General features: G+C 41.8%; 1 protein-coding gene across 1 annotated transcript in view; it reads left to right on the top strand.

Moving 5' to 3' along the window:
* The first annotated feature begins 227 nt into the window (after positions 1–227).
* Syne1 (spectrin repeat containing nuclear envelope protein 1) overlaps positions 228–26,230 on the top strand; it is a 477,339-nt gene continuing 451,336 nt past the window's right edge. The window contains exons 1-2 of the mRNA XM_087912026.1: positions 228–423; positions 9,241–9,523. Coding sequence (XP_087768152.1) covers positions 9,457–9,523 — 67 coding nt within the window. The 5' untranslated portion in view covers positions 228–423; positions 9,241–9,456. The remainder of the gene's footprint in view (positions 424–9,240; positions 9,524–26,230) is intronic.

Genomic DNA, 26,230 nt, shown 5'->3' with positions numbered 1-26,230 from the left:
GGCGTGGCGGGCGTGCGGAGGGGGGGATGTTGGGCGGGTGCTCAGAAGCTGAACCCCGCCAGGGCGACCTCAGCTGGCGACAGGAGCAGCAGCTGCAGGGGGCGGGAGGTGGGGGAGGCCTAACCCCCTGGTGTGCAGCCTGGAGGAGGGACCGATCCTCTAGGCAGGGAGGGAGGGCAGAGCCAACAGCAGCCAGCGCAGAGCAGTGCGTGTGCGCCAGCCTGGAGCACCGGCCCACACCGGGCTGGGATTGTTGTACTCTGTCACCAGGGCATCCTGGCTCCCGCAGCCCTTGCAGACAGCACCGGAGCCCCGGTTACACGGCCAGGGTAGCAGCGCATACCCGGAGCCGCACGCAGCTGGAAGGAGGCGTTCGCTCGCGCGTCACCTCGCTGCTTGGAACCCGAATAAGGCCGGAACAAGGTAAATCGCAAAGGTAGAGACAGAGAGGAGAGAGATGGAGGAATGACAGGTGCAAGGCAACACACTGCAGCAAGTTTGTGCTTGCACGCTGACGCGCCGCGAACCTCAGGGAGAGGGGGTGGCGGCGGTGTGTGTACGTGTGTGGCACTCCTGGAGAAGGCGATAGGGAGGTTGGCTAGCCTCTTTGCATCTCGTACGTACATATTCCTATTAATACCCGCTCTCCGAGTTGTCATTTCCGCTCACTGCACATCCCCTGGGCTCCAGAGATGCCCAAACAGCAGGCAGCGACGCTCTTATTGTTAAGGTCCTCGCTGTTGCTACTGTCAGATGAGAGATGCAAGCGTCGAACAAATTCTAGGACCCTCCCTTCCTCCACCCCCAGACTATTTCAGAAAGGGCTGGGTGAGGGAAGATGGGTAGCGGGAGCCTAAGGCTTGAAGACTGCGTGGAGGCCCAGGAGACTCCCCTGGTGCAGTCGCTTCCAGGCAGAGTCTACACTAGAGGGCAAGATAACTTTCATCTACTCTCCAAAACGACGTTTTCCACAGAGGCTTTGCACCCCTGAGGGAGGAGTCCTGGGAAATGGCGGTTCGCGGGGAGCCAGGTGCATCGCAAAGGGCAGGGCTAAAAGTGCAAAATGCAGCCTCTATGGCCCAGCAAGGAAACGCCACTGAGAGAGGAGGCTGCGTTTGCTGTAACTGCTTGATACTTCAAGCTCCAGTCCGGTTCGCATCAGGCCTGTGCTAGTGAGAAATATCAACTGTTCAACCCGAGCTCCCCGCATCGCGTTTTCCTGAGCTTTTCAGTTTCGGAAGGAAAACTTTTATGTATCTGAAAATATCCTGTGAATGCTACAAAAACCCCAAACACATTATTTTTAAAGACCTACTTATCTTCCCCTTGACCTAAGGAGAGTCTACCTGATAAAGACTTAAGTCAACATTTGATATGGGAGCCAGACCTATGCAGTAGAAAACACAACTCTCAATCAAGCAGAGGTTATTAATATGACCTACATCTCTCTGAAATGCTGATTTAACTGTGAGTCATGAGGATTGTTCTGCTTGAGGTCCTTTATTCTCCATGATAAAAAATTTATTAATATGGATAAAAGTTCCTGACATTGGAACACACAACTGAAAAATGCACATCTATTTTTCTTGTGTCTGATGTCTGTTTGCATTACTTTGTGGCAGACGAAGAACAAAATGTGCCCTGGTCATTGCTAACTTAATATCTTTCAGTTGAAGATGAAAAAAAAATCTTCAGACTGATAGTGTTAGTCACTAAGGAACATTTGCTTAGCCTGGGGGTCACAGCCTCATTTGTATCTTTTTAAACTAAGGACTCCTTGCAAGCTGTCTCAGGGTCCCCACTGTCCCCTAGGATGAGCTCTTCTCTTACTCCCAGGGAGTGTGATTCAGAAAAAGCTAGATTGCCATTTCAAGATCACCTAGATCTGCTTGCTGCTGACTGCCTTACTGGCTCCTGCACTCTCGTGATTACCCAGTATACCTAGCGCCAGAGGAGGAGGAGGTATGACTGGGCAGAACCAGAGAAGCTCATGACCAGGCAAGGTGAGTGGCCTGCTCGCAGCTCCAGCTCTGGCTGCCACTCCCAGTGGCCTGCCTGGGACTGGCTGGCATACAGGACTCAAGACCCGTTCATGCAGACATCTTCCTCTTAAATATTGGTGCTTCCTTGTGGTTGAATCTAATGAGAACTAAGGTTGAGCAAGGGGTGAAATACATGTGTAAGCCAAAGTAAGGAACAAGGGTGGCAGATGCCATGAGGTGCACTTCGTACTCTGAGCTCAAATTCACCAAGGTTGGATCATGCCACTGGTTTTCAACTGGGCTGCCTTGCAATCACTTTGTTCTTATCTTTCTATGAAAAGTATCATTTCTTCCTCTTAGCCCAAGTAATTCTTAATCATGACAAATGAGCGGCACTTTCCAGACAGCCTCCATGCATACATTAGCAATCTACTTTGTAACCCAGGGGAGTCCTTTTCTGGTTTTAGCCACCTTACTGCTTATTAATTCATACCAGTACAAATGGGCAGGCAGAGAAAAATAATTGCATTTAAAATTGTGCATTATCTTGAACTTATTCCCATAACAGACTTTACTAGAAAGTACAGTAGAATAACTTCAGTTTAAATCATGGATTTCTCTACATTAAATATTACTAGACATTTCACGAGTAGTCATAGCTATTATAAACTTACTTATGTGTTTATGGTCTCAGTTCCTGACCTCTGGGTCTAAATCAGTGACATCTCGCCTGGTTGGACTTTGCTGCTGATGTTGCCTAGAACTGAAAAATGCTACTTGTATTGCACTGGTCGGCAGGGTGGGGGGGGGGGGATGGAAGCGGGGGGAGTCCCTGTGATCCAGCACCATTTCCCCTGCTGCTTTCCTCAGTTTATTCCTTTTCTATTGCACAGATAAGAACGTGCTGGAGTAGCCTGTTGTGCATTTTGAGCAGGGGCCAGAAAAGTGGCATCGTGACAGCTCGCCACTGGGCTTTCCATTGGTTCTGGTGTTGAGAGGAGAGAAGCACTCAGAGAATCCAAAGAACAGAGGCTAAAGTGCCTCTGCCCCCTGCGACATCAGTCCAGCAGATGGTGGCTGTTCCCACGCTGACCTGGGCGGCCACTTTATAAAGTCATTCTACTTTGTCATTGATGTCACCTCCTGCTCTGCTCCCTAAACAGCCTGCCTGCCTTGCTGACTACACAGACAGGCTAGATATTATACTACTATCCCTCACAAATAATTTATTACATGTTTTCTGTGAAACAGTGAATATGGGAATCTTGCTTCTCTGTGTAGTAAGGTAGTTACTTAGCCATGGTGAATCTCAATGGTTTCTGGGAAGATTTGGAGATGGGGCAGGGGCTGTCCTATCAATTGGCATACAACCCACTGATGTCCTTTCTGTCCATCAACCCATTGACATCCTTCCGGTCCATCCCAATAACTTAGCCATACCTCCCATGCCCACATTCCTCATCTCATAATCTCTTACATCTGTTGAAAACTGCCCTTATAACATCGGCAAAATGAGATAGATCACAGTGATACTGGACCTGCCTGCCCTTCATGATGTGCGTAGACAACTCATGTTCATAACCGTTGCTACAGAGACAGTCTCTTCAAGGGCCTAAGGACCACGAGTCCATAGTTTCCTGGCATCACTATACCACCTTTGACAAACACAATTGGGAACTCTTTCCTAGTTTTGGGTGATTTCTCACATCACAGGCAGAAAAAAATGAGGCAAAGGAAAGAAAAAGAGGAACAGGTGATCTGCTGAACCTGCATGCTGAATGTTACTTACATGTGTGCCTCTTTATTTATTTTGACAGTGCTGGGAATGAACCCAGTACCTTACCCATAGAAGGCAAATGGCCTATCACAGAGTCACAACCCCAATCCTATGTTTATCTTTCTAAAACTTAAGCAGGATAAAATTAAACACAAATCTTCATACGTTAGCTCTGCATTATAGGTAAGGAAACAAAGGCTCAGAGAAGTCTTTTCTCCTTAAGATTATGTGAACAGGGTGGGGCTATGTCAGTGAAACACTTGCTACAGAAGCATGAGGATCTCTTGAACCCACTTAAGAGCCAGACATCATGGTACATGCTTAAAATCCCAGTACTTGATGGTAATAGTAGGATTTGTGGGGTTCTCTGGACAGTCAGTCTAGCTGAGTTGATGAGCTCCAGGTTCAGTGAAATACGGTGGAGAATGAACACCAGATGTTGAGTTTAGCCTACACACACACACACACACACACACACACACACCACCCCACACCACACACCCATACTTAATCAGCACATACACACATACACATGAACACATCAGAGATCATGTGAACAATACAGGAGTCAGGTCTAAGGCTTCCTTTGCCAGAGTCCGTGAGTTTTCTGGCACTTCCTTCTTTGACAAGCTGTCGTTGGAAACTCCCCATGCAAGACCCTCCCCAAACTCAACCCCTAGCTGCCACCAAGTAGAGCTTAACCTTGTATTTTCAAATGCCCAGTCTTTTCTAATGACTTCCTTTTCATTAATTTGAAGTTTCTTATCAATCATATGACCCTGTTGTACCAGTCAAAAGCAATAAAAGCATAATTTCACAACATCGGGTGTCTGCACCTAGGCAAAGGATGGAAGGGAAATAGTTTATCTTAGCCCTGACCAAGGAAGGATGTTGCACCAGCTCTTGTGCTAGAGCGGGAGGGGCTTGGTGAGGAGGCCTTGTCTCACAGACACAAAATATTATGCACTTGATTCAATAATTTTAAAAAATCAATATTGGATGTTCATCATGTGTCCATGAATATAGTTGTTGTCAATGCGTGAGAAGGGAAGGCAAGAAAAGCTGAAGTCCTGGGACTAGGGTGTAGTTTTTAATACACACAAGGTCATAGGTGCCATCCCCAGCACTACAGAAAGAAAACCTGACATGTTCCAGTCCCTGTACTGGTGATGTTCACAGCCTTGTTAGAGTGAAGTAAGCTTATGGTGTCATGAGGACGAGCCAACATGTACTTACCCTCGTAGGTCTTATTACTGCTAAAGCAATATGTATTGGGGCAGCCAGGGAAGGGGTCCTGGGTTAAGTCATTAGTAAGGCTATTTCTTTCATAGGGTTGAATTTTTTTTTTGCCTTTTCAAGATAGGGGTTTCTCTGTAGCTTTGGTGTCTGTCCTGGAGCTAGCTCTTACAGACCAGGCTGGCCTTGAACTCACAGAGATCTGCCTGCCTCTGCCTCCCAAGTGCTGGGATTAAAGGTATGCATCATCACCGCCCAGCTAGGCCTGGAATTTTTACAGAAGTGATATAAAGGGATTTAAGATGCCCCCGAATACCACTGATTGCACCATGAATCCATAGTGTCTCCTAAGACCCCTTGGTCTGGTCTGTCTACCTTGGGAATGCATCTTCCTAGATCTCATACTCTTGGCTGTCCCAGATCTGCCTACTCCTAGCTGACCCTTCATCAAGCCTTGTAAAGTTCACTTTCTACTTATCTCTTCAACTTTATCTTCTAATCACTGCCTCTTCTATCCATCTCCCACCTTTATTCCTGAGATGTCTTCCTTACCCAGCTTCCTGGGTTTTCTAACCCTACCCACCCCAAATAGAACCTTGAAAACAGTGCCAGGTAGGGGATGTAGCTAAGTCAGTAAAGCACTTGTCTAACATGTATGACGTTGTCATTTTGATCCCTAGAATGGCATAAATGAAGCATAGTAGTGCACATCCATAAACCCAATACTAGAGAGTTGGGAGTTGGGAGTGGGAAGATAAGAAATTCAAGGTTACTCTCAGCTACAAATCAAGTTCAAGGCCAGCCTGGGCTCTGTGATATCCAGTCTCAAACATAATACAGGCATTAGAAGCTGTAATTCTAAATTTTATCTGCTCATTCTGGCCCAGAGGACTCTTACCGGCTTCTTGGTGAGAACCAGAACCACCCTTCTGAATATGCATGAAGGGCCTCTGCCCTCTTTTCTACACCAGAGTATAGTCCTTCGGTATCAAGTACCAGAGCATAGTCCTTCAGCATCACGTACCAGAGCATAGTCCTTCAGCATCACGTACCAGAGCATAGTCCTTCAGCATCACGTACCAGAGCATAGTCCTTCAGCATCACTTACCAGAGCATAGTCCTTCAGAATCAAGTACCAGAGCACAGTGCTTCGGTACTAAGTTACCAAGCTGTTTCTCTTGCTAACCCCTTTCCTGAAGCCAGGCGCAGCCTGGAAAGCAGCTTTCATCTTTCACCTGATGCGTTCACTCCGACTCAGCTGAGATGTGAAATCCTTCTCAGGGCATCATTCCAGAGCCCCAGCATTGGCCTCGCCTCCATCTTCTGTGTTTCCGTAGCTTTACACTCATACTTACTCCTGGGATTTTGGAAAAGCTGTCTCTTCTACTTTCCGTCTCTCACTATGTTCTGCACTCTGCAAAAATAGGTCCTGTGCCACGTTTATCTTTGTAGTCTCTGCCCTGAGCTCCAGGATTTCAGAGTGTGACTTCTGCTGTGGCAGGGAAGCTGGAGACATGTGAACAGAAGCTGTGGGGAAATAAGTGGGATCAATCATTCTAGGACTGGTCTTTTTGTGACGTGGGTATGAACAAGAAGGAGAGAGAGAGAGAGAGAGAGAGAGAGAGAGAGAGAGAGAGAGAGAGATGCCAGGTGATGCAGTGATTTATAGGAAAAAACCCACAACTTTTAATTCTACAATCCTGATTAGAAAGGATGGGGCTGCCTTAATCCTCTGTGAATGCCTGGGCTGGTCAGGGACAGGTGTGGGGTAGCTGGGTTGAAACAAATTTCTGTTTTATTTTTTTCCTCAGTGTCTGGGCATAAAATAAGGATTTGCATGAACTGGGCAAGTGCCCTAGTACTGAGCTATAGTCCAACCCAATTTCTTCCTTCACCTCTGGTTTGTATTACGTATAAGGCTATCAATGGGTATACCCATGGTGGGTAGAGTCTAGATAGGTAAGACAACATGGATGCAGATCATGGAGCTACATATCCTTGCACTCGAGGAGCCAGATTTTCTAACACTTCAAGGGGTGAATTATGAGGTTCCCTGGAAATCTTCTCACAGCAGCTCTTGTATGTAGGAAGGGGGAATGCTTTTCTTTGGGAGATGTGATTACGTTGAGGTATAGGTCATTGGTGCATGGTTATATGGAGTTATTTACTCCCCCCTTCCCCTCACCTCTTGAAGAACCGTCCACTGAGAAGTAAGTCTTTCATCTATAAGATGCCAAGGGCTGAGTTTTACTTCTTGTACATATTTTTTCCAGTAGCCTCTGTCTCCCTGACAATTGAAACTGCTCAGTGGGTCTTGGTCTCCTGAATTGGAGTGAACAGATAGTGAGGTCTTCTTCTTCTTCAACACACCCTTTTGATATCTGAACATATGTGTATGTTTTTCTCCCTTTTTCCAACAGTTGTCTCCAAAAAATATGACCAGTTTCACATTGATACATTCCAACTAGAGATCAATATATATGAGTACTTATAATGTCACTTAAAATAACAACTAGTCATTGTGTTTAATTACTTACCAATCCATTATTCACTCATTGTATGTTTTTTACAACATATGGAGACTCCTACTTTATTCTTCCCCTTCAAGCAAGTGGAATGTTCCACACATGTGTGCGTTGTGCTTGCTTTAGACTTTTGATTTGGCCATTGTCATTTTTCTCCCAGTCCCGTTCCTGTTTCCTTTGTCATTATCATTTCCGGAAGATGCAGAGCGACTTTCCATGAAGGTTTGCTGAACCCAGGCCTTAGCATAACCTTTATTGAGTTTCCATCTCTGAAGTCGTTACTCTTCTCTCTAATTATCTTGTTCACAGCAAGACTTGGTTCAGCTCACCTCAGGGTTAAGAAATCCTTGTTCACCGTACATTTCTCAATGTCAGGGTTTCATTAACTACTTGCCTACCTCTTTTTCACCCAGAATAAGAGTAATCAACTGCACCCTCAAAGCAGAGAATTGAGAGAGATGTTAGATAGACAATGTCCCGTATGCTTACCTCGCTCCATCTTGATTTTACTAATTACTTTAGAATCATTTTGAATTGGGAGGAAAAAAAATTAAGCTACTCCTAATTTTATCTCCTAAAATAAAAATATTTGGAAGCCATAGTCATCATGAACTAATTCATATATTTATGAATTATTAAATTATTATATATATAATAATATATTAATAATTATCTTCTTATTATTTTTTTACTTTCTGAGATAATATCATGTATCCCACGCTGGCCTTGAAAGTCACCCCTCATTCCTTATGTAGCCAATGATGACCTTGGATGTATGGTCCTTTTGCTTCTATATCTTGGGCACTGGAATTGCAGCCCTGAGCTGCTCTGCCTGGCTTATGCTGTGGTGAGGATTGAACCTAAAGCTGTTCGTATACAGAAAAGCACTCTACCAATAAAGTTACACCCTTAGCCCTATCTGTCATATGTTAATTCATCAACTTGCTATTAGAAGCTAGGGCATGATATCCTTCTTGGAGAGTATTCAATGAAACAATGCAAAAAGGGTCTGTAAAACAATTACAATATGCTATAAATTAGTAAATTTACACTTTAAAAAGAAAACCGTGCAAGTGAGCCTCTCCTGTGCAGAGAACGTTTCTCAACATCAAGGTTTCACCAGCTGACTTGTTCCAGGCGACCCACTTTTTATTTTATCTGAGCACATGCTTTATTGGTCGGGATTCTGTTGCTGCAATAAAACAACACACCTAAAGGGAACTTAAGGAGGAAAGGGCAGGTTTTAGCTGATGGTTCCGGAGGCAGAAGCCAAAATGCATCGTGGTAGGGAAGGGCTGGCATGGCAGCAGTTGTAGGAAACAGATAAATCACCTGTCGTCCATACAAGGAAGCAGAGAGAGGGGCCGGAACTTGGAGCAAAAGTATTAACCTTCAAGGGCCATCCCCAGTGACGTTCTTCCTCCAGCAAGGTCCCACCTCTTAAAGGTTCCATGACCTCCCAAATCATACCACCAAATGAAGATCAAGCAATAAATATGTAAAATTATGCGGGATATTTCTCATTCAAACCACTACAGATCGTAGCAACTTTAAAACTTACTTAGTACTTTAAGCTTTCTAGTCTTTTCTATATTAGTGGTTTCTCTTGATAATGAGTCAGACATTAGAGTTGGAGTAGGTCACGTTCTCATTTTGCACTATGACTAAGGTGAGTCTTTTTCATATTGTATTTTTACAATGCAAATGTTTTGCATTTCAGATTCTTGAGTCTACAAAAGATGGCTCTATGAACAAAAGAAGAACGTGTGGCTCACCATGAGAAAATGTTGTCTCCTCGCTGATCACCATGAGTACTTGGGGTTTGTCTGAGAGCCGATGGGTATAGACAAGACGGCACGTGTCATCTGAAGCAGTGTAGAATCACCCCACACTGAGGGACAACACTTGGCATTGGTTCCATGCTACAAGAAGGACCATGGCAACCTCCAGGGCATCTTCGAGATCCCATCGGGACATTACCAACGTGATGCAGAGGCTACAAGGTGAGCTGGAAACATAGTTTTACATATGCACGAATGAAAGTATCAGTTTATTTCAGCATGTCTTCTATTTACTTGGTCGTTCATTTAACTTTACAGAGTTACAGCGAAGAAGAGAATAGTCTGGGTGTCTTTCGTTTTAGCATGTTTAAGAAGTCTGTGCTGTCTTGAGATGTCATGGACTCTATGTGCAAAGAAAAGACAGATAGAGCTCATTGTGATTACACGTCTGCTTTAGTGTCCAGCTGCAAAATCACTTATGCCAGTGCTGGTCTGATAGGGTTGCCATGGCAATGCTGTCCCAGCAACTCCAGGTCTAATCAGAGACCTAGGTTTACTGAGAACTTCCAGTCAGGTACCTTACCTTGTGCTTCTCTGTCTGTACTGAATTGTGACGTCAGTATTAGTTGGACCTCCTTCCTGCTTATTGTTGGAGAATACTTGTTCAACAAAACAGCAGATCGGGTTGAAAACAGGACCCCAACCTCCTCCTACCCCCAGAGACTGAAAGTTCTGATTGGCTTTATTCAGCCCTAATGATCTCAGACTTGAGTTGCGCATCTTGATCTGTGGAGATGGACTTGTGTCCTCTGTCTGTATGTTTTTGCCCGTATGCCAGGGAGAGACTATTGAATTATATTATACACCGGTGGCATCATTTACAAATGATGGGAAGGAAACTGATTAAGATTGCTATCAAAATGCGCAGAAGATTGTTTTGGTTATGGAAGATTCACCTATGAGTTTGTTAACGGCTACATGCTGGCAATAAAAACAGATGAGGAAAAATTTGAAGGGGACTTCTGCAGGGTCAGATTACAGTCCTACTTAGTATTCTTTATCTTGTCCTTGGTGAATGACAGTCCTTATTATGGAAGCCTTGATTGGGAATGAGAGAGACTAAAAAATATTTATATTTTAATGTTGTTTTATTATTTTTCTTAATGGTTATATAATTTTTAAAGAAATATGTAAAGGAGGGGAAAGAGTTGAGGCTTTATTTCTACCCCACACCAGGTCTGCTTGATGTCTGTATGCTTTTAAGTTCTCTTTGCAAAACACAGACCCAGTCCCCAACTCTTGGACCTTCCCAGGACTGTGTTTTAAAGTTCAGGGATGCAGTCTATTAGGTGGAATTTGGGATATAATCTAAATGCTGTGGTATGGTGAATTGTTCAGATATTCATAGAAGAATAACAGCTTCATGGTGGGCCACATTTATTTTTCTGGTTGTTTAGATTTTTCAGAAGCTCATTAATGGCTTTATTGATTGAGTGCCCCGTAAAACTGGTGGTTTTGTTATATAATTGAGTGACTGTACTTGTGTGAGTCATTCTTCTTTTTCACCAAAGTTATAGAAAGTCAGAAGGATCTATGACAGAAGCTGAACCTTGGAATTTAGGAAGAGGGCATTTCTAAGCACGGATCATCTTGTATATCTAGCTGATTGATGGACAGGGGTGTGAAGCCTGCTGCGGAATGTCACCTCCAGCTGGCATCAATGGAAGGAAGAGAGGGCAGGAAGTGAAAATGATCGTGCCGGGTGTCTGCCGCCACATTGATCTGCTGGGTTAAACCTGCTGATTCAGCCAGCAAAGCGCACTTTCTGTTCTCATTGTATGTCCTTAAGATGCTTTGCATCCACAAGGGGTGAGCCCTTCGGGCAAAGGAAGAGTCCTCTGTCAAGGGGATTTGGAAGCCCTGCTTACTCACTGCAAAGTACTGACAAGTGGCCAAGATCCTCATACTGAGGACTGCCAGCACTGGCCAGAAAATTCAGACAAATGAAGAAATTACCTTGAGGCGAGATGAATTTGTACTAATTTAGGTAAAGCCATATTTGCTATTTTCAAAGTTAAAAATTCATAAGAACATTTTCTAGAACCTTCATTTTCATTGCCGAGGGAGATGATACCCGCTCTTATCCCTCCCATCAGATTTTATTTTCACTTCAGGATCATGAATAACTAACTAATAAAGAGCAAGGGGCTTTCAACAGTGCAACCAGGTTTTACCATCCTGCTTACTTTGTCTGCAGCCATATTGTTGACTGTTTTCTCTGCTTTTAATTTCTAGTCCCCGCTCTCAGAATTCAACTGCACACACAGATTGTGACATAATTCTGTTGCTACTGGAACAGTTCAATCGTTCACCTTTGCCAATATTTGTGCTTGTCTGAGCATAATGTTTTAGGCTGGGATCCTGAATTATGGATGAGCAGTCAGACTGCATTGCAGAGTTCATTTGCTCTTAAAAAAAAGTTCTATAGCTTAGTCAATCAATTCCAATCTAAGCTTAAAGGAAAACCTAGGAGAATATTATATATATAGTCATCTAAACCTTTTAAATGCATAAAATTAGTGTGTATATTGTATATGTATGTTAAATAAGTAATTATTAAATATATAAACAATGAATAAATATATTAAATAAGTAAATATTAAATAAATATATTCATATGTATTTAAATGCTAAAGAGACACACTTAATAGAAGTTCCCGGGGTTAATATATATATATATATATATATATATATATATATATATATATATATATAGTCTCTAAACCATTTTGCTTACAAATATGTTTACAGGCAGAGACTATATTTTAAAGATCTTCCATAGAGCCCCTGGGTTACATTTACTTAGGATATTTTTGACTTTTCTCAACTACTTCTCTTTTATTTAGAAATAAATAAAATTTATTTATTAAATTTCATAGATTTCCAGATGAATATGTCAACGACAGGATGGTTTTGTGGCATTGGTATATCATTATAGAACCTGCTAGAACAAGTACTGATCACCTAAACAGATGGCAATCAACATGCTAAACCACATATGGAAAGCAGTCTCCTAAGTGTCTAACATTAAATCAGCATTGGTGACACCCATGATCTAACCCTCAGGAGGCTGAGGCAGGATGATGGAGAGTTTCAGACCAACTAGGCTAGAAAATTAGACTAAATCTCAAAAACGGAAAAAAAAATGTCTACAAAAAGTAGAATAGTTCTTTTTATGGTCAAAATATAGTCTTTAAACCCTGAGAATAGTCAAAAGAGGAGCAAACGGGCCATCATTTTACCCTTGGAGATGTGTCAATGATGTCTGCTAATTTGTTGCTATGCAGTAATCATTGCCTCCTCCTTTATGAGTAGAAGGGCAGTAACAGCACCTGGGAGGCAGAGGCAGGCAGATCTCTGAGTTCAAGGCCAGCCTAGTCTCTGTGTTGAAAGCCACAGCCACATAGAGACACCCTGTCTTGAGAAACAGACAAACAAACAAAAACTCCAAACAAACAAAAACAGTAATTTAATTTTGGTGTTTAGCTTAGTTTTCTCTAAGTCCACCATGACATACCAAAGTAGCAAAACACTTGATTAAAAAGTAGAACAAAATAATAAAAAAATGAAAAATTGTTTTTCTTGCTATTTAAAATGAGAAAACAGGAACATAAAGTAGGAATAGCTTGGCACCCTGTGAAGTTTCTAATTCTTTGAGATATTAAATTGTATTCTTTGTTTTTCTGACCCAACCACAAAGCAATACCCAAGCCAAAATTATTCTATGCTAACTGGAAGTCTTCTTGTTGACTCCCCTCTCTTCCTGTACAGATGTTCTGTTGCAGAATCTCAAGCTGAAAGACTTCCATCATTCTTCTCTGTTTTGGGAAATCATAGATAAATAAATGAGTTGCAACCTCCTAAATACTCAACTTAAGATAAAATTACTCAAGATGTTTAAAAGCCAAGGAAGAAATGATTTAAGTTGACACCAATTTATCTACCATTTTTAAAATATTTGAATTAGTTTTCAGTTATGAGAAGGTTTGAACAGAGACCACACATCTTTCCCAAATGAGTGACTATATTTTGTTGCCACTTAGATACATAGGTAGTTTTGGGTCTCTGATGTTTGGGGCATATTCGTGTGTCCACATTACTTTTATACGTACTAAGTTGTCTATACTTATATAATACTCTGTGCTGCAGGCCTTTATTTTGTAGAACTATTTGATCTATCCTGTTATATGAAGGCCACAGGGCTTCAGGGTCTTTACTGACCTACTTAATGTTATATCAAATAGAAAAACAATGTTAAATCCCAAACAACCGAAGTTCTCAAATGCTGTTGTGTCAGTTGGTCAGACAGAAATCAAACCGAGTCAGAAATTATTTGTGTGTAAGTAAGCCTTAGACAGGGTATGGGTATCCTTTATGACACCTGAGATTGTTTAAATGTTTTCAGTGTCCATGGCCTATAAAATAACACATTCCAATGTATCAAATGCCTCTCCATGAATTATTTTTAATGTACTGCTTTAAGCTTCTTGCCCACATGACAATAAAATCATTTCCTTAACCTCCCAACTGAAGCTTCAGCCAACTGGTTGACTTTCCCATAATTAACTATTGGCCATTTTAATTCCCTCACATAGTCTGTGTTTCAGCCATGCCCAGAAGGTATGCTGACTCTCCTGGGCACCTTCAGGATGAATTCAACTCCGAGCTCCTGAGCCTTGGGTACCTTCCAAGCCCAGTTTACATACAGCTGTGTCCGGAAAAGTTTTTTCATCAGTATAAGAAATTCTTACTCCCTGCTCTAAGTCCCTCCAGCACACGATAGCACCATGATTGCAGTATGTATTGCTGCTGGGCGATTTTCGAAAGTATGACCAAAGTAGCTGGTGATTTTGCAAATACATGAGAAATGCTTCCTGAGAGAGGCCTGCAAGTTGGTTCTCTCATTTCCCCCCACACACAACAGGAAGCTTGTGGCGAGAAAAGTAATTCTGAAACTTATTTTGGACACCTTACCCTCTAGAGGTCATCCACAGTTCCCAAGAAAGAGCTGAGAACGTGTGACTGTGCGCTGTCGAGGACACAGCTTAGGCATCACCAACACAGAGAGAGCAATTACAGATATGGAATTCACTGATGCCATCTAAGGACCATGACCATGGTCCAACAACAGTGTATTCAAAAGTAGAAGTGGAGAATGACAAGAGTTCAACACAGAAGACTGAAATACCACAGTCGGTGTTGAAGGAAGGAGAGGGGTGGGAGATTGGGAAGCCAAGGTGATGAGTCAGAAAGGTAGTAACTGATGATGCTTAATGTTGCTTATGTTTATGTAATGTCCCTTTCTGCAAGTTCATTAGATAAGACTGTGTGTGTCTTTTATCTATCAGGCCCAGATAGGTACATGACCTAAAGTTCAAAATCATTTCTAGAAAGCAAAAATAAAAAATAAAAAATGGCTCTGTTCATGACTGTGAGGAGTTTCAAGATGCTCAGAAGTTGTTGAGGAAGAGAAATTTCTTAAAATCTTATTAAATATAACCTACTCTCAGGGTTTTCTTAATTGGACACAAGGAAGTCTTCTGTCTTTATAGAGTCGGGTACCCTGCTCAGAGCTAAATATGGCCCTCATGAGACTGGGACTACATTGGTGCTTTTCAGACACCTGGATGGGACTGCCACATCTCTCCTTTGCCTTCCTTTATGCATTCCTCCCCCTATATCTTCACTCAAACTCCTTATTTTTTCTAATTTATTTTCACATATTACTATGGAGTCGCTGACATTGCTGTCTCCAAATCTGCCGTTGTTTATTTGGCTGCTCCATGGCCCAGCTTCACAGGCAGGGAGGAGAATATGTGACATCCTTGTCTCTGGAATATCTGCAAACACTGTCAGAACTGTAGGATTGCCTCTATTGCAAAGCACTGTCGCTAAATTAGCACAACTGTGTTTGCATTTGGGAAAACTCTAATCAGTAACCATGGTGATAGCGCTTCAAGCCTGCCAGTCATATTCCGCCTGGACCCTTGGGATATTCTCTGTGTGATGGACAAAGACTCCACAGGTGACCATAGACTTCAGATTTTCAAAACTGTATAATGCAAGGGATCACATAGTTATAAAGAAGAAAAAACAGACCTTCTGCTTCTATGTTAGATCTTTTACATGTTTTGTGAGACTTATAAACAATAAAAAAATTGCTCCTCAGGATTCTGTTTTCTTTCAGATTTGGACTAACAGGGAATTAAACTTTTTTTTTCTGTGCACACTTGTATCTAAATACACAAATATCTTTTTCTCACTCTTTGAACGATAATCTATAGTTTCACCAATTATTATATGTAGATAACTCATTTACCATATACTATTTTATTTTAAACAGTTGAGAAATGACAGAAAAAGCATAGACAGACATCCAGAAGGACTGAAGACAGGCCGATAACGTGGCTTTGTTTTCTCAAATGAATTAATAGAAACATAAAAGAAGTTGGTGACACCCTAGCCAGATTTAGCACCCAGTGGTCTATGTGTGACTTTGATATGTGCACAAGAGTATGTGGGTGTTGTAAAGTTTGCTGAAGCATTTTAAGAGTGGTTTCTACCGTAACTCATGTTCTTTTTCTTCCCCTATTGTTCACAATGACCTCCTCCTGGATTAAAAACAATTCCTTCCTCTTCTGATATTAATCTTTCGTGTTTAGTAAACACTGGCCTCCACCCATGTTAGAAACAGTATTTACCTTGAATTTTGCAGTCATCCACTCTTGTTTGCTTCCTTTCTCATCACGGAAGTCACCAACATTGTTCCCTTGAGCCCCTTTTATCTGCTTATTCGATTTGTTATGCTGACCCGGTCGTGGACTTGGGAAGAATTCTTCAATTTCTAGCATTTATCTCAGTGGTTTCTATTGTTGGTGGCATTGTTTGTGGTTGTGTGACATGGTGAGCCACAGCGTTCATCCTGCCAAGAACTACTCTGACCGCACATCTGCAGCTGGCATCTTCAGAACCTCTACTTTTTCTAGATGTCCACAGATTAGCTCATTTTATTCAGATTTCAATGAGATGGGTTGGATACTCCAGCACATAACTGGCCGTGCACTGCTTGGATAGTCAGTGGAAAAGGGAAATGCTGATTGTAGTGCCAGAGTCAAGGAACTTGGCTAGGCTCTCCACTGGATACATAGCAATGGATTGCACACAACTCAATGCCATTTTTTTCCTTTCCTATTTGAAATCCTGGACCAATTATTATAACCCCCAAGGTCCTTTCATCATGGTAAAATGGGTCTTCACCCCCTGGCTCCTCCTGATCACCTGCTTCCATTTTGATTCATCTCTCTATCCTATGATGCTTCAGTCTGGCCCCTTTCTAGCCAAGCCTTGAACTCTATTCCATCTTATCACATCATCCCCCCTCTCCATCAGTCTTTCTTCACCAGGCTGCAAAGCCCCGCTCAAATACCCCTCTAGGATATGTAAATACTAAGTATGACCTGTCATAGGACATTCTCTTTCCATGCTCTACTTTCAACAACTTTTATATCAAAGCATCCACTACACCAGTCTTCACGGGCTTGCACATTTATCTATGTTTGTTAGAATTTTAGAAACTCCAGAGTAAGTGGTGCAGCTTCTGTGATTTTTTTTTTTTTACCAAAAATAAGGTGCTTATTAAAGGCTCAGTCTTTTCAGTTGTATGCTCATGCATTTAGGAAATATTTCATGGATATACATTGAGCCCATATCCTCTCAATACAAACATGAAAATAGCACAGAGATCCTGGCTTAGGGAGCAGCAAACACCAGCAGTAAGAAGATAATATCAAAGAACTGATTAACAATGACAGATACAATGATGGTTGAAGACAAATTTGACAAATGAATGAGTCAATAAATTTCTTCAAATGGATAAACATATCAATTGCATAGATTTAGCAAGTGGAAAAAACTGTCTAAATTGTTTTCTTGTATTTTTTTTTAAATTCTTAGTTGAAGGTTTCTTATTTTATTTTTCCTTTATTTATTTATTTATTATTATTATTATTGCATCATTTTTATTATTGCTATTAATTATTATTTTGAGACATGAGTTTGCCACGTAGCCCAAATCTGACTTGACTCTGAAGTGATAACCTGCCTCAGCTTCCTGGAAACATGCTGCACTTACTGAGAACGACCTCCTACTTCTACATAAGCTAGTCTGATTACTTAGATCAGAAGTGCACCTATAAATTGTGGTTTGGTATCTTCCTTTTCGAAGGAATGAACAAAGTTCTAGAGCCATGAATTTATAAAGCGAAGTCGTGATCAGATACAAACGGGGTGCTAGTCTCCTCAGCACTGTAAGAAAATCAGATCCTGTTACAGTAGTTCACGCTGCTTTGAGACTGTTCTTTAGCATCTTGAGGTCTTTACAGACAGGAGACAAGTCTAGCTATATAGCTAGGGTCTAGAACAATGATTCTCAACCTTCCTAATGATGTGACTCTTTAATATAGTTCCTCATTTTGTGGTGACCCCCAACCATAAAATTCTGTTGCCACAACTGCATAACTGCAATTTTACTACTGTTACAAATCCTGATGTAAATATCTGGCATCTGTTCCCTGTGAAAGGTTGAGAACTGCTGGTCTAGAAGGAAAATGTGAACACGGACTCCTTTGTTCAATTATGGAGAATAATCTCATAGGTACCGTAGCCTGAGTTTGTGTGGAGTCCTTAGATGCACCCTGTTGTGTGACTCAGCTTGGATACCCGTGAAGTCAACCCTGGGGGATGGTACTCTGCAGAACTTGGGACCCTGAGGGTTTTAGGCTATCCAAAAAGAGACAGAAAAGAATGAGGAAAAGAAATGAAATATGAAGAACTCCTTACATCTAGATGTTTGAAAAATGAACCTTAAATTGGTTCATATGAAAGAGAAATGCGGGGACTCTCTCATCTTCATCAGCTCATGGTTGAGCTCATGACTGATTCTGGAGCAAGGTGAAGCAAACTCACCAAAGGTTAAATATCCCTGGGGTTATTGATGGCCTTATCTTCCCGATTACAAGACAACCTACCATGAGAGTAAATTTGCAATCACTTAGTCAGTTTAAAATTACCCATGTCTTTCTTCAAAGGCAAAAATCACCTTGAATATTATTGTTTATATTACTTCATACTCAAAATATTTAGATTAGACTCAATGACCATGATGAGAGAGTAGAAATTATTTTTATTTCTAGGCATACACAGGTTAATTACACCCCTTTTATCAATCCCTACAATTAGTAGTTTTGTGACATTTGTGATATATTGCTGTATAAAAGGATACATTGGAATGTAGCTCAGTTGAAAGAGTTCTGACCCAGCATGAAATAAGCCCTGGGTTCAATCTCCAGCACTACATGTACACCTCAAGTAGAATGGCCCAGGCCTGTAATCCCAGCAATAAGGAGTGGAAACAGAAGAATTAAGAGTTCAAGGTAATTTTAAGCTGCATTGTAAGTTCCAGGCCAACTTGAGGCACATGGTAACTTGTGTTAAAAAAGAAAAGAAAAGAAAAAAAATGGGAAAAAAAAGAAAAGAAATTGTGTTGAGATTTTTTTCCTTTTTCTGACATTTTCTCATTCAGCGAAGTTGTGAAAAATCCCTATAGAGAGCATTGATCTTGAATTTGCAAATCAAAAGGCAAGGAACTATTTGAGAGATCATTGCCAAGTTCATTATTCTTATACAGTATTGACGAGCTACCCTGACTCTGCCCCGAAAACTAGTGATGCTACTGGTTTGTTCCCATTATGATTATGGGCACCTGAATTAACAAGAACCATGGATGTTTCAGACTGAAGCACATATTTTTAAATACCTGCTTGATCTCAGGAACTCATTCTAAGAAACACTAGCATCCCACTCGTGATGACTTCTTTTCAAAATAATCACAAACCGTGCTGTCCTATTCAAACAAATCACAGTCACTTCTGGGGTATTTGGAAGTGTCATATATTTTCTTCTCTTTATGGTTTGTCCTTTAAAAAGAATGTTACAGTTCACAATTCATTGTTCTTAATTTTGAGATGAAATCACAGGTTTCTAGAACAATGAAGTGAGTTAGGGCTTCATCTTTGAAGTGGGAGATGACAGCTCATTCCGGCGGTCATAATTACACAGAAGGCTGAGGGACAGGGTCACTTGAGCCTACAACGTTGAGTCAAAACTGAGTCACACAGCAAGATGTTGGAGGTTGAGAAATTATATTAAAAATCAAACTGAGTATTCAACCTGATTTATAAACATGTTGTGTGTTTTAAATAATTAATTGGGGGCCACCATTGAATTGCAAGGGTTCTGAGGAGTATACAATTTCATGATTTGGAGTAAGAAAAATTATCTTCTCTAACTCATTTTTTTAAAAAGAAGATAAATAGTTCACATTTCTGAGACTGATTAATGCAAAATCATGCATTTAGATAAGGCAAAACAAGACTAGAACCTAGATCATCTGTCTCTATAGTTACAAAATTGCCAATGAGCATAATTATATACTTCTCTAAAAAAATAGAAAAAAAAGAAAAAGAAAAAAAATCTCAGCTTGTTTAGCTTTTGAATGTTAATTATTTTAATATCCAGTTTTCTACCAAAACATTTAGGTCAAACTGATTAATCATGGTGATAAATGAGCAATTAATCTTCCTACCTCTAGATATATTTGTGCTAATTAAATAGTTGAAAGTGAGACTGATAGTGTTTGCCTCCTTTATAAAAAATTGTCAACTTTACCTAGCATATTATTTTCTGTGTACATTGAAATACCTGAGACGGCAACATTTTTGGGAGGAAAGGCTTGTTTTGGCTCACAGTTTTGAAGATTCCACGGCAAGATCAAGTAGTCCCATTGCTGTGGAACTCTGGTGAAGTTGGTTGCCCACATGGTCATACGATGGGCTCCGGTAAAGGTGGTGGCACACATGGTCCTGCCATGGACTCTGGTGAAGGTATTGACACATATGGTCCTGTCATGCTCTCTGGTGAAGGTCGTGGCACCCATGGTCATGTCATGGGCTCTGGTGTAGGTGGCAACACAAATAGTCGTGCCATGACCAAACGACAAAGGGAAGCAGGACTGACTTGGGTTCTACAGTGGCATCTGAGGGCATGCCCCCATGTCATACAAACCTCCCAAAGGCCTACATTCTATGAGGTCATTGAATTCCCCAGTGATGCTACCAGGCACCATGCTTTCAACACAGGGGCATTTGGGGGGTCAGTCACCCTCAAACCATGGAACCAGTAATTAGGACATATTATAGATGCTTTTGGACACATCCAGTACCTTTATAGGGATTTTTTTTTACTTGACATGGGTTTTTGCTTGGTTTGCTTATTCCAGATAGGATCTCACAATATGGGCTAGCATTGAACTCACAATTTCTCTGTTCTAGCCTTCCCAGGACTGAAAGTATAGGCCTTTGCCATAACCCACACACCTAGTATATTTTCCAGTTTACAAAATAATGACAAATGTTTCCTAAATATTTATTTACATTTTAATTATTTATTTATTTATTTTTGTGTGTGTGTGTGTGTGTGGGTGTGTACATGCAAGAGCACATATCACAGCATACATGTGGGGGTCAGAGGGCAACTTCCATAGGTCAGTTCTTTCTTCCCTCTGCATGGATCCTGGGGATTGAACTCAAAGTGCTTTATCTGTTGAAGAATCTCTCCTGCCTTCTGAACATTTATGGAATGCATGTCAGATTAGCCAGCCCATTAACTGGGTGCCTTTGAAGGTTACTAGAAGTAGAATAGGGGTAGTGGTTAGAAGGATCAGGAGAATGAGACAGACAACCAAGAAATAATATCTTTGATCAGTTTTAATTGCAGCTTTCAGTGGGGCTGTGAAAAACGAGAAGTTCCTGTAAAGTTCCCACTCGCTCTATTTCCCACCTGAACTGGATGTTAACCAGTGGTCTAGAGTTTGACAAACAGCCCTTCTTCTCTCGAAAACCTTGCTGTGTATCCAATGCGTTTCTTTCCACCTGTACGATATTGGTTTATGAAACGCAGCTATGGGAGACAATCCTGCAGTTTCCCTCCTATGGCTAGACTTCTCTTTGGGCCGCCAACTCACAAATAGCAACAAGAAGACCTATTATTAATTATGAGAGCTCAACCTTAGCTTAGGCTTGTCCCACTAGCTCTTAAATTAACCTGCTCTTATTGGTTTACATTTTACCATGTGACTTTCCCCCTTTCTTTCATGCTGTGTGTCTGACTCTCTCCGTGTCTCACTGGCATCTCCTCTGCACCTTGATTATCTCCTCCTACTTCCTGTCTCTGACTGGAGATCCTGCCTATACCTCCTGCCTCGCTGTTGGCCACTCAGCATAGCAAAATATCTTCACACAAATATCCTACAACCTCCTCCTTTACAGCACATACGGAAAAGCCCCAGTGTTTGAGATCCGGTCTGACCTTGGGTTCCAACTCTGATCCTGTCAACTGTGTTCTGGTCCCCAGAACCCTTGGCCCATTGGGGACATTAGAGTCACAATTTCTCTTGAGAAGTCCCTCCAGAACGTGCAATGGACAAGGGTCAGAGGACTTCTGGAAGCCAGTCCGAGATCCTTCTAGGCTCAGAGTTTCTCCAGTTTAAGCTGGACTGATCCTCCTGTGTACATGCCGGCCCCTCCCACTCTAATCCTCAGGCCAGGTTTTAGGAACTAGGCCACAGTCTGACAGAACTGCCAATGAGCTCCCTCTCTGTCACAGTCCAGATGGCCATGGGGCTGCAGGCAGCAAACTGGCTTGTTCCCCCCCAAAGCCCTGCCAAGCCAGAGGCTGTAAACGTGGGGGCTGAGGGCTGCTCACTTCCTTCCCTGTGGCGGATCAGTGGGATGTTTATACTGCAGAGTTGTAGTGGTAACCTGGTCTTCACTATGCTGGGGAATGCTGACTTTGATTCCGTGTGTACAATCTTTGAGAACAACAATTAGTGAGGTTTATTTGTCATATTTAACTTTTGTCTTGGGAAGATATGAGCTACTTGAATAGCGTGCTGTGATCATTTAATTTAAAACAAGGTAGTATTGTAATATTAATTTATAAATTATAAATGTGTATTTATATTATAAATAATATAAATTATATATGTGTACATACATAATATGTGTGTGTGTGTGTAAATATATATATTTCCAAGGGGGAAATTATCTTCTAAAATCTGTGAAAGTATCAACCCTTAATCACAACTATGTAAATAAATTTAAGGACAAACACTCAGAAAAGTAATGTTGTTTCTATGTTCCACATTCTGAAAGAACTTTCCTCCCAGAAAACTATCTCCAGAGTTTTAATGTGGAACTGGCTTTAAGTGGCTTAGTTGCTGATACTTCAGGCTGGAGTGTTTTAGCAGAAACACTGCCTGAGTCTAAATTGCTAGAATGCAGCCCTGCTTGGCAAAGCCCTCTTGGAAAGCCGGCACTCACTAATGCGAGCCTTTGCACGTTTGATAAATAGAACCATTTCCTGACATCCAAAATAGCTCCTGATGTGGGTCAGAGTGTTGATGCAGAACATAGCCACACCCTCCCTGCTTCAAGGACAGTCAGTACCCTGTAGGACCACTTTGATGGCCTTTCTGACTTAAGAGGGGAAAGGAACCCGTTTTGCAAAAACAATTTCTTTTTATTTATTTATTTATTAAAAATTTCCTCCTCCTCCCTACCTCCCTTTTCCCTCCCCCCCACCTACCCCTCCCTCTCTAGTCCTAAGAGAAGTCAGGGTTCCCTCCGCCGTGGGAAGTCCAAGGTTCCCCCCCCCCCATCCAGGTCTATAAAGGTGAACATCCAAACAAACCAGGCTCCCACAAAGTCAGTCTAAGCAGTAGAATCAAAACCCAGTGTCATTGTCCTTGACTTCTCAGTCAGCCATCATTGCCAGCCACATTCAGAGTGTCCAGTTTGATCACATGCTCCATCAGTCCCAGTCCAGCTGGCCTTGGTGAGCTCCCATTAGATCAGTCCCACCGTCTCAGTGGGTGGACGCACTCCTCGTGGTCCTGACTTCCTTGTTCATCTTCTCCCTCCTTCTGCTGCTCATTTGAAGCTTGGGAGCTAAGTCCAGTGCTCCAATGTGGGTCTCTGTCTCTATCTCCATCCATCGACAGATGAAGGTTCTATGGTGATATGCAAGATATTCAGCAATGTGGCTATGGGACAAGGACAGTTCAGGCACCCTCTCCTCTGCTGCCCAAGGAACAATCTGGGGACCTCTCCTTGGACCTGGGAACCCCTCTAGAGCCAAGTCCCTTGCAAACCCTAAAATGGCTCACTTAATTAATATATTTACTTCCCTGCTCTCATATCCACCCTTCCTCCATCCCACCCATCCCATTCCCCCAAGCTCTCCCAAATCCTCCCCTTCTCCCTTCTCTCTACCCATCTCCCCTTACATTCACTCCCCCCACATCCCAGTCCACCCAAGTTTTGCCTGGCAATCTTGTCTACTTCCAATATCCAGGAGGATAACTATATGATTTTCTTCAGGTTCACCTTCTTATTTAGCTTCTCTAGGATCACGAATTATAGGGTCAAAGACCTTTAAATTATGGCTAGAATCCACTTATGAGTGAGTACATACCATATTCCTCTTTTTGGGTCTGGGTTACCTCACTCAGTAAAGCGTTTTCTATTTCCATCCATTTGCATGCAAAATTCAAGATGTCATTGTTTTTTACCACTGAGTAAAACTCTAATGTGTATATGTTCCACACCTTCTTTAACCATTCTTCTATTGAGGGGCACCTAGGTTGTTTCCAGGTTCTGGCTATTACAAATAGTGCTGCTATAAACATAGTTGAACAAATGCTTTTGTGGTATGATAGGGCATCTCTTGGGTATATTCCCAAGAGTGGAATTGCTGGGTCCTGAGGGAGGTTGACTCCCAGTTTCCTGAGAAACCGCCACACTAATTTCCAAAGTGGCTGCACAAGTTTGCATTCCCACCAACAATGGATGAGTGGTCCCCTTACTCCATATCCTCTCTAGCGTAGGTTATCATTGGTGTTTTTAATTTTAGCTATTCTGACAGGTGTAAGATGGTATCTCAAAGCTGAAAAACAATTTCTTCTTACTCAAATTTCTCAAGATCTGATCAACATAGAAATGATAAGCAAATAAAGTAATAAATCTTTCCCGACAAGACTAGAGAGGTTGAGACTAGATGCATAAACAGATAGATGAATATATTTTGTTGACTGTCTCTAATTTTTATGCATAAAAATTAATTTATGTTATGAATGTTGCTTTATAATCTAGGGAATTTGTAGAAGGCAATACATTCTCACAGCTTCACGCATCGATAAATATACATTTATATTGTCATTGAGTAGCTAAATATTAAATAATATTCCATCTTATAAGTGTAATATTTTTGTTTTGATTTCAGATATGTTCACTGTTAGAAATAAATGGGGCCTTTTTCAAATACATTTTCTTTCTGATTTAAAGTTTTCTTTAAGAAATATATTATAGTGAGGAGCAGCGGGCAGTCCTGCTTTTCATCCCACCCAGCTCCCGCATGGCTAGCTTAGCCCTGGAAATAACAACACACAAATTATATTCATTTAAGCACTGCCTGACCCATTATCTCTAGATAGTTAGTTACTGGCTAACTCTTACATCTTGATTAACTCATTTCTAATAATCTGAGTAGCACCACAAGGTGGTGGCTTACCGGGAAAGATTCAGCATGTCTGACCTAGTGGCTGGCTCCATGGCATCTGCCGCATTGCCCTCTTCCCAGCATTCTGCTCTTTTTACTCCGCCTACCTAATTTTCTGTCCTATCAGAGGGCCAAGGCAGTCTCTTTATTAACCAATGAAAGGCCCACCTACATCAATATATTTTTATACTTCTTGAGAATTAGTTTTATAATCACTTAAACAGGTAAGATTTCAATCTTGTGGTCATGTTAGTGACATAAAAGCTTGCAGTAAATTGCATTAATTTTTCATTATTGTGGACTGCTTTCCTGTCAAGTTCCCAATCCTGGAATGGTTCCCCAAGTGCTAAGAACTACTAAACCCAGAAGGACAGAGCCTCCCAGCATCCATTCCCCAGCCTCTGGGAAAGGCTGAAGGCAAACTCTGCCAGGATCATATGCTCCTTTTCTTTTTCTTAGATTGAGTCCTCAGTGTCTGAGGGCACTTCATTTAAAACACATAAACACAGCTCAGCAGGGTAACTGCCACTTGTAATGCCATAAATCTGAGTTTAGTCATTATGCAAAATGCAACATCTGATCAAGATACAAAGGTGAAAATCACCCTCAACGATACGCTGTGCAGGCAAGTGAGGTAAGGGGTTTATATTTTCTGGCCCCTTGAGTCATCCAAACATCCCCACTTCCTGCCACCTCGGCTCTTAGCCTCATCTCTTCCATGAACGGAAGTAAGAAATTGTATGAGGTCTTGAATACGCAAGGGGGAAGACCCTGGCAGCCTGTTTCTTACTTCTGGCAAGAATACTGTAGATTTTTTTAGGATATATTTTTTTTTCTTTTTTTTTATTAAATTATAAAAGTTTCCATTTCAGCCCCTCCTCCCAACACCCTCCCACTCCCCCCACTCCCTCTCCTCCTCCCTCTCCATCCCCTAGTGTAGTCAGGGTTTCCTGCCCTGTGGGAAGTTCAAGTTCCTCCCCCCTCCCTCCAGGTCCAGGAAAGGTAAGAGTCCAAACAGACTGGAGCGCCAAAATCCAGTATATGCAGAGGAAGCAAGTCCCAGTGTCATTGTCAATGGCTTTTCAAAAAGGCTCCGGGCCAGCCACATTCAGAGAATCTGGTTGGATCACGACCTCGTTCAGTCCCAGTCCAACAGGCCTTGGTGAACTCTCATTATATCAGTTCCCTTGTATTAGT

This window comes from Myodes glareolus, chromosome 1 (assembly GCF_982192425.1).
Source record: "Myodes glareolus chromosome 1, mMyoGla1.1, whole genome shotgun sequence".
Taxonomy (NCBI): Eukaryota; Metazoa; Chordata; class Mammalia; order Rodentia; family Cricetidae; genus Myodes; species Myodes glareolus.
The sequence above is the reverse complement of the archived record's forward strand: the minus strand, read 5'-3'. Positions and strand labels throughout refer to the sequence as shown.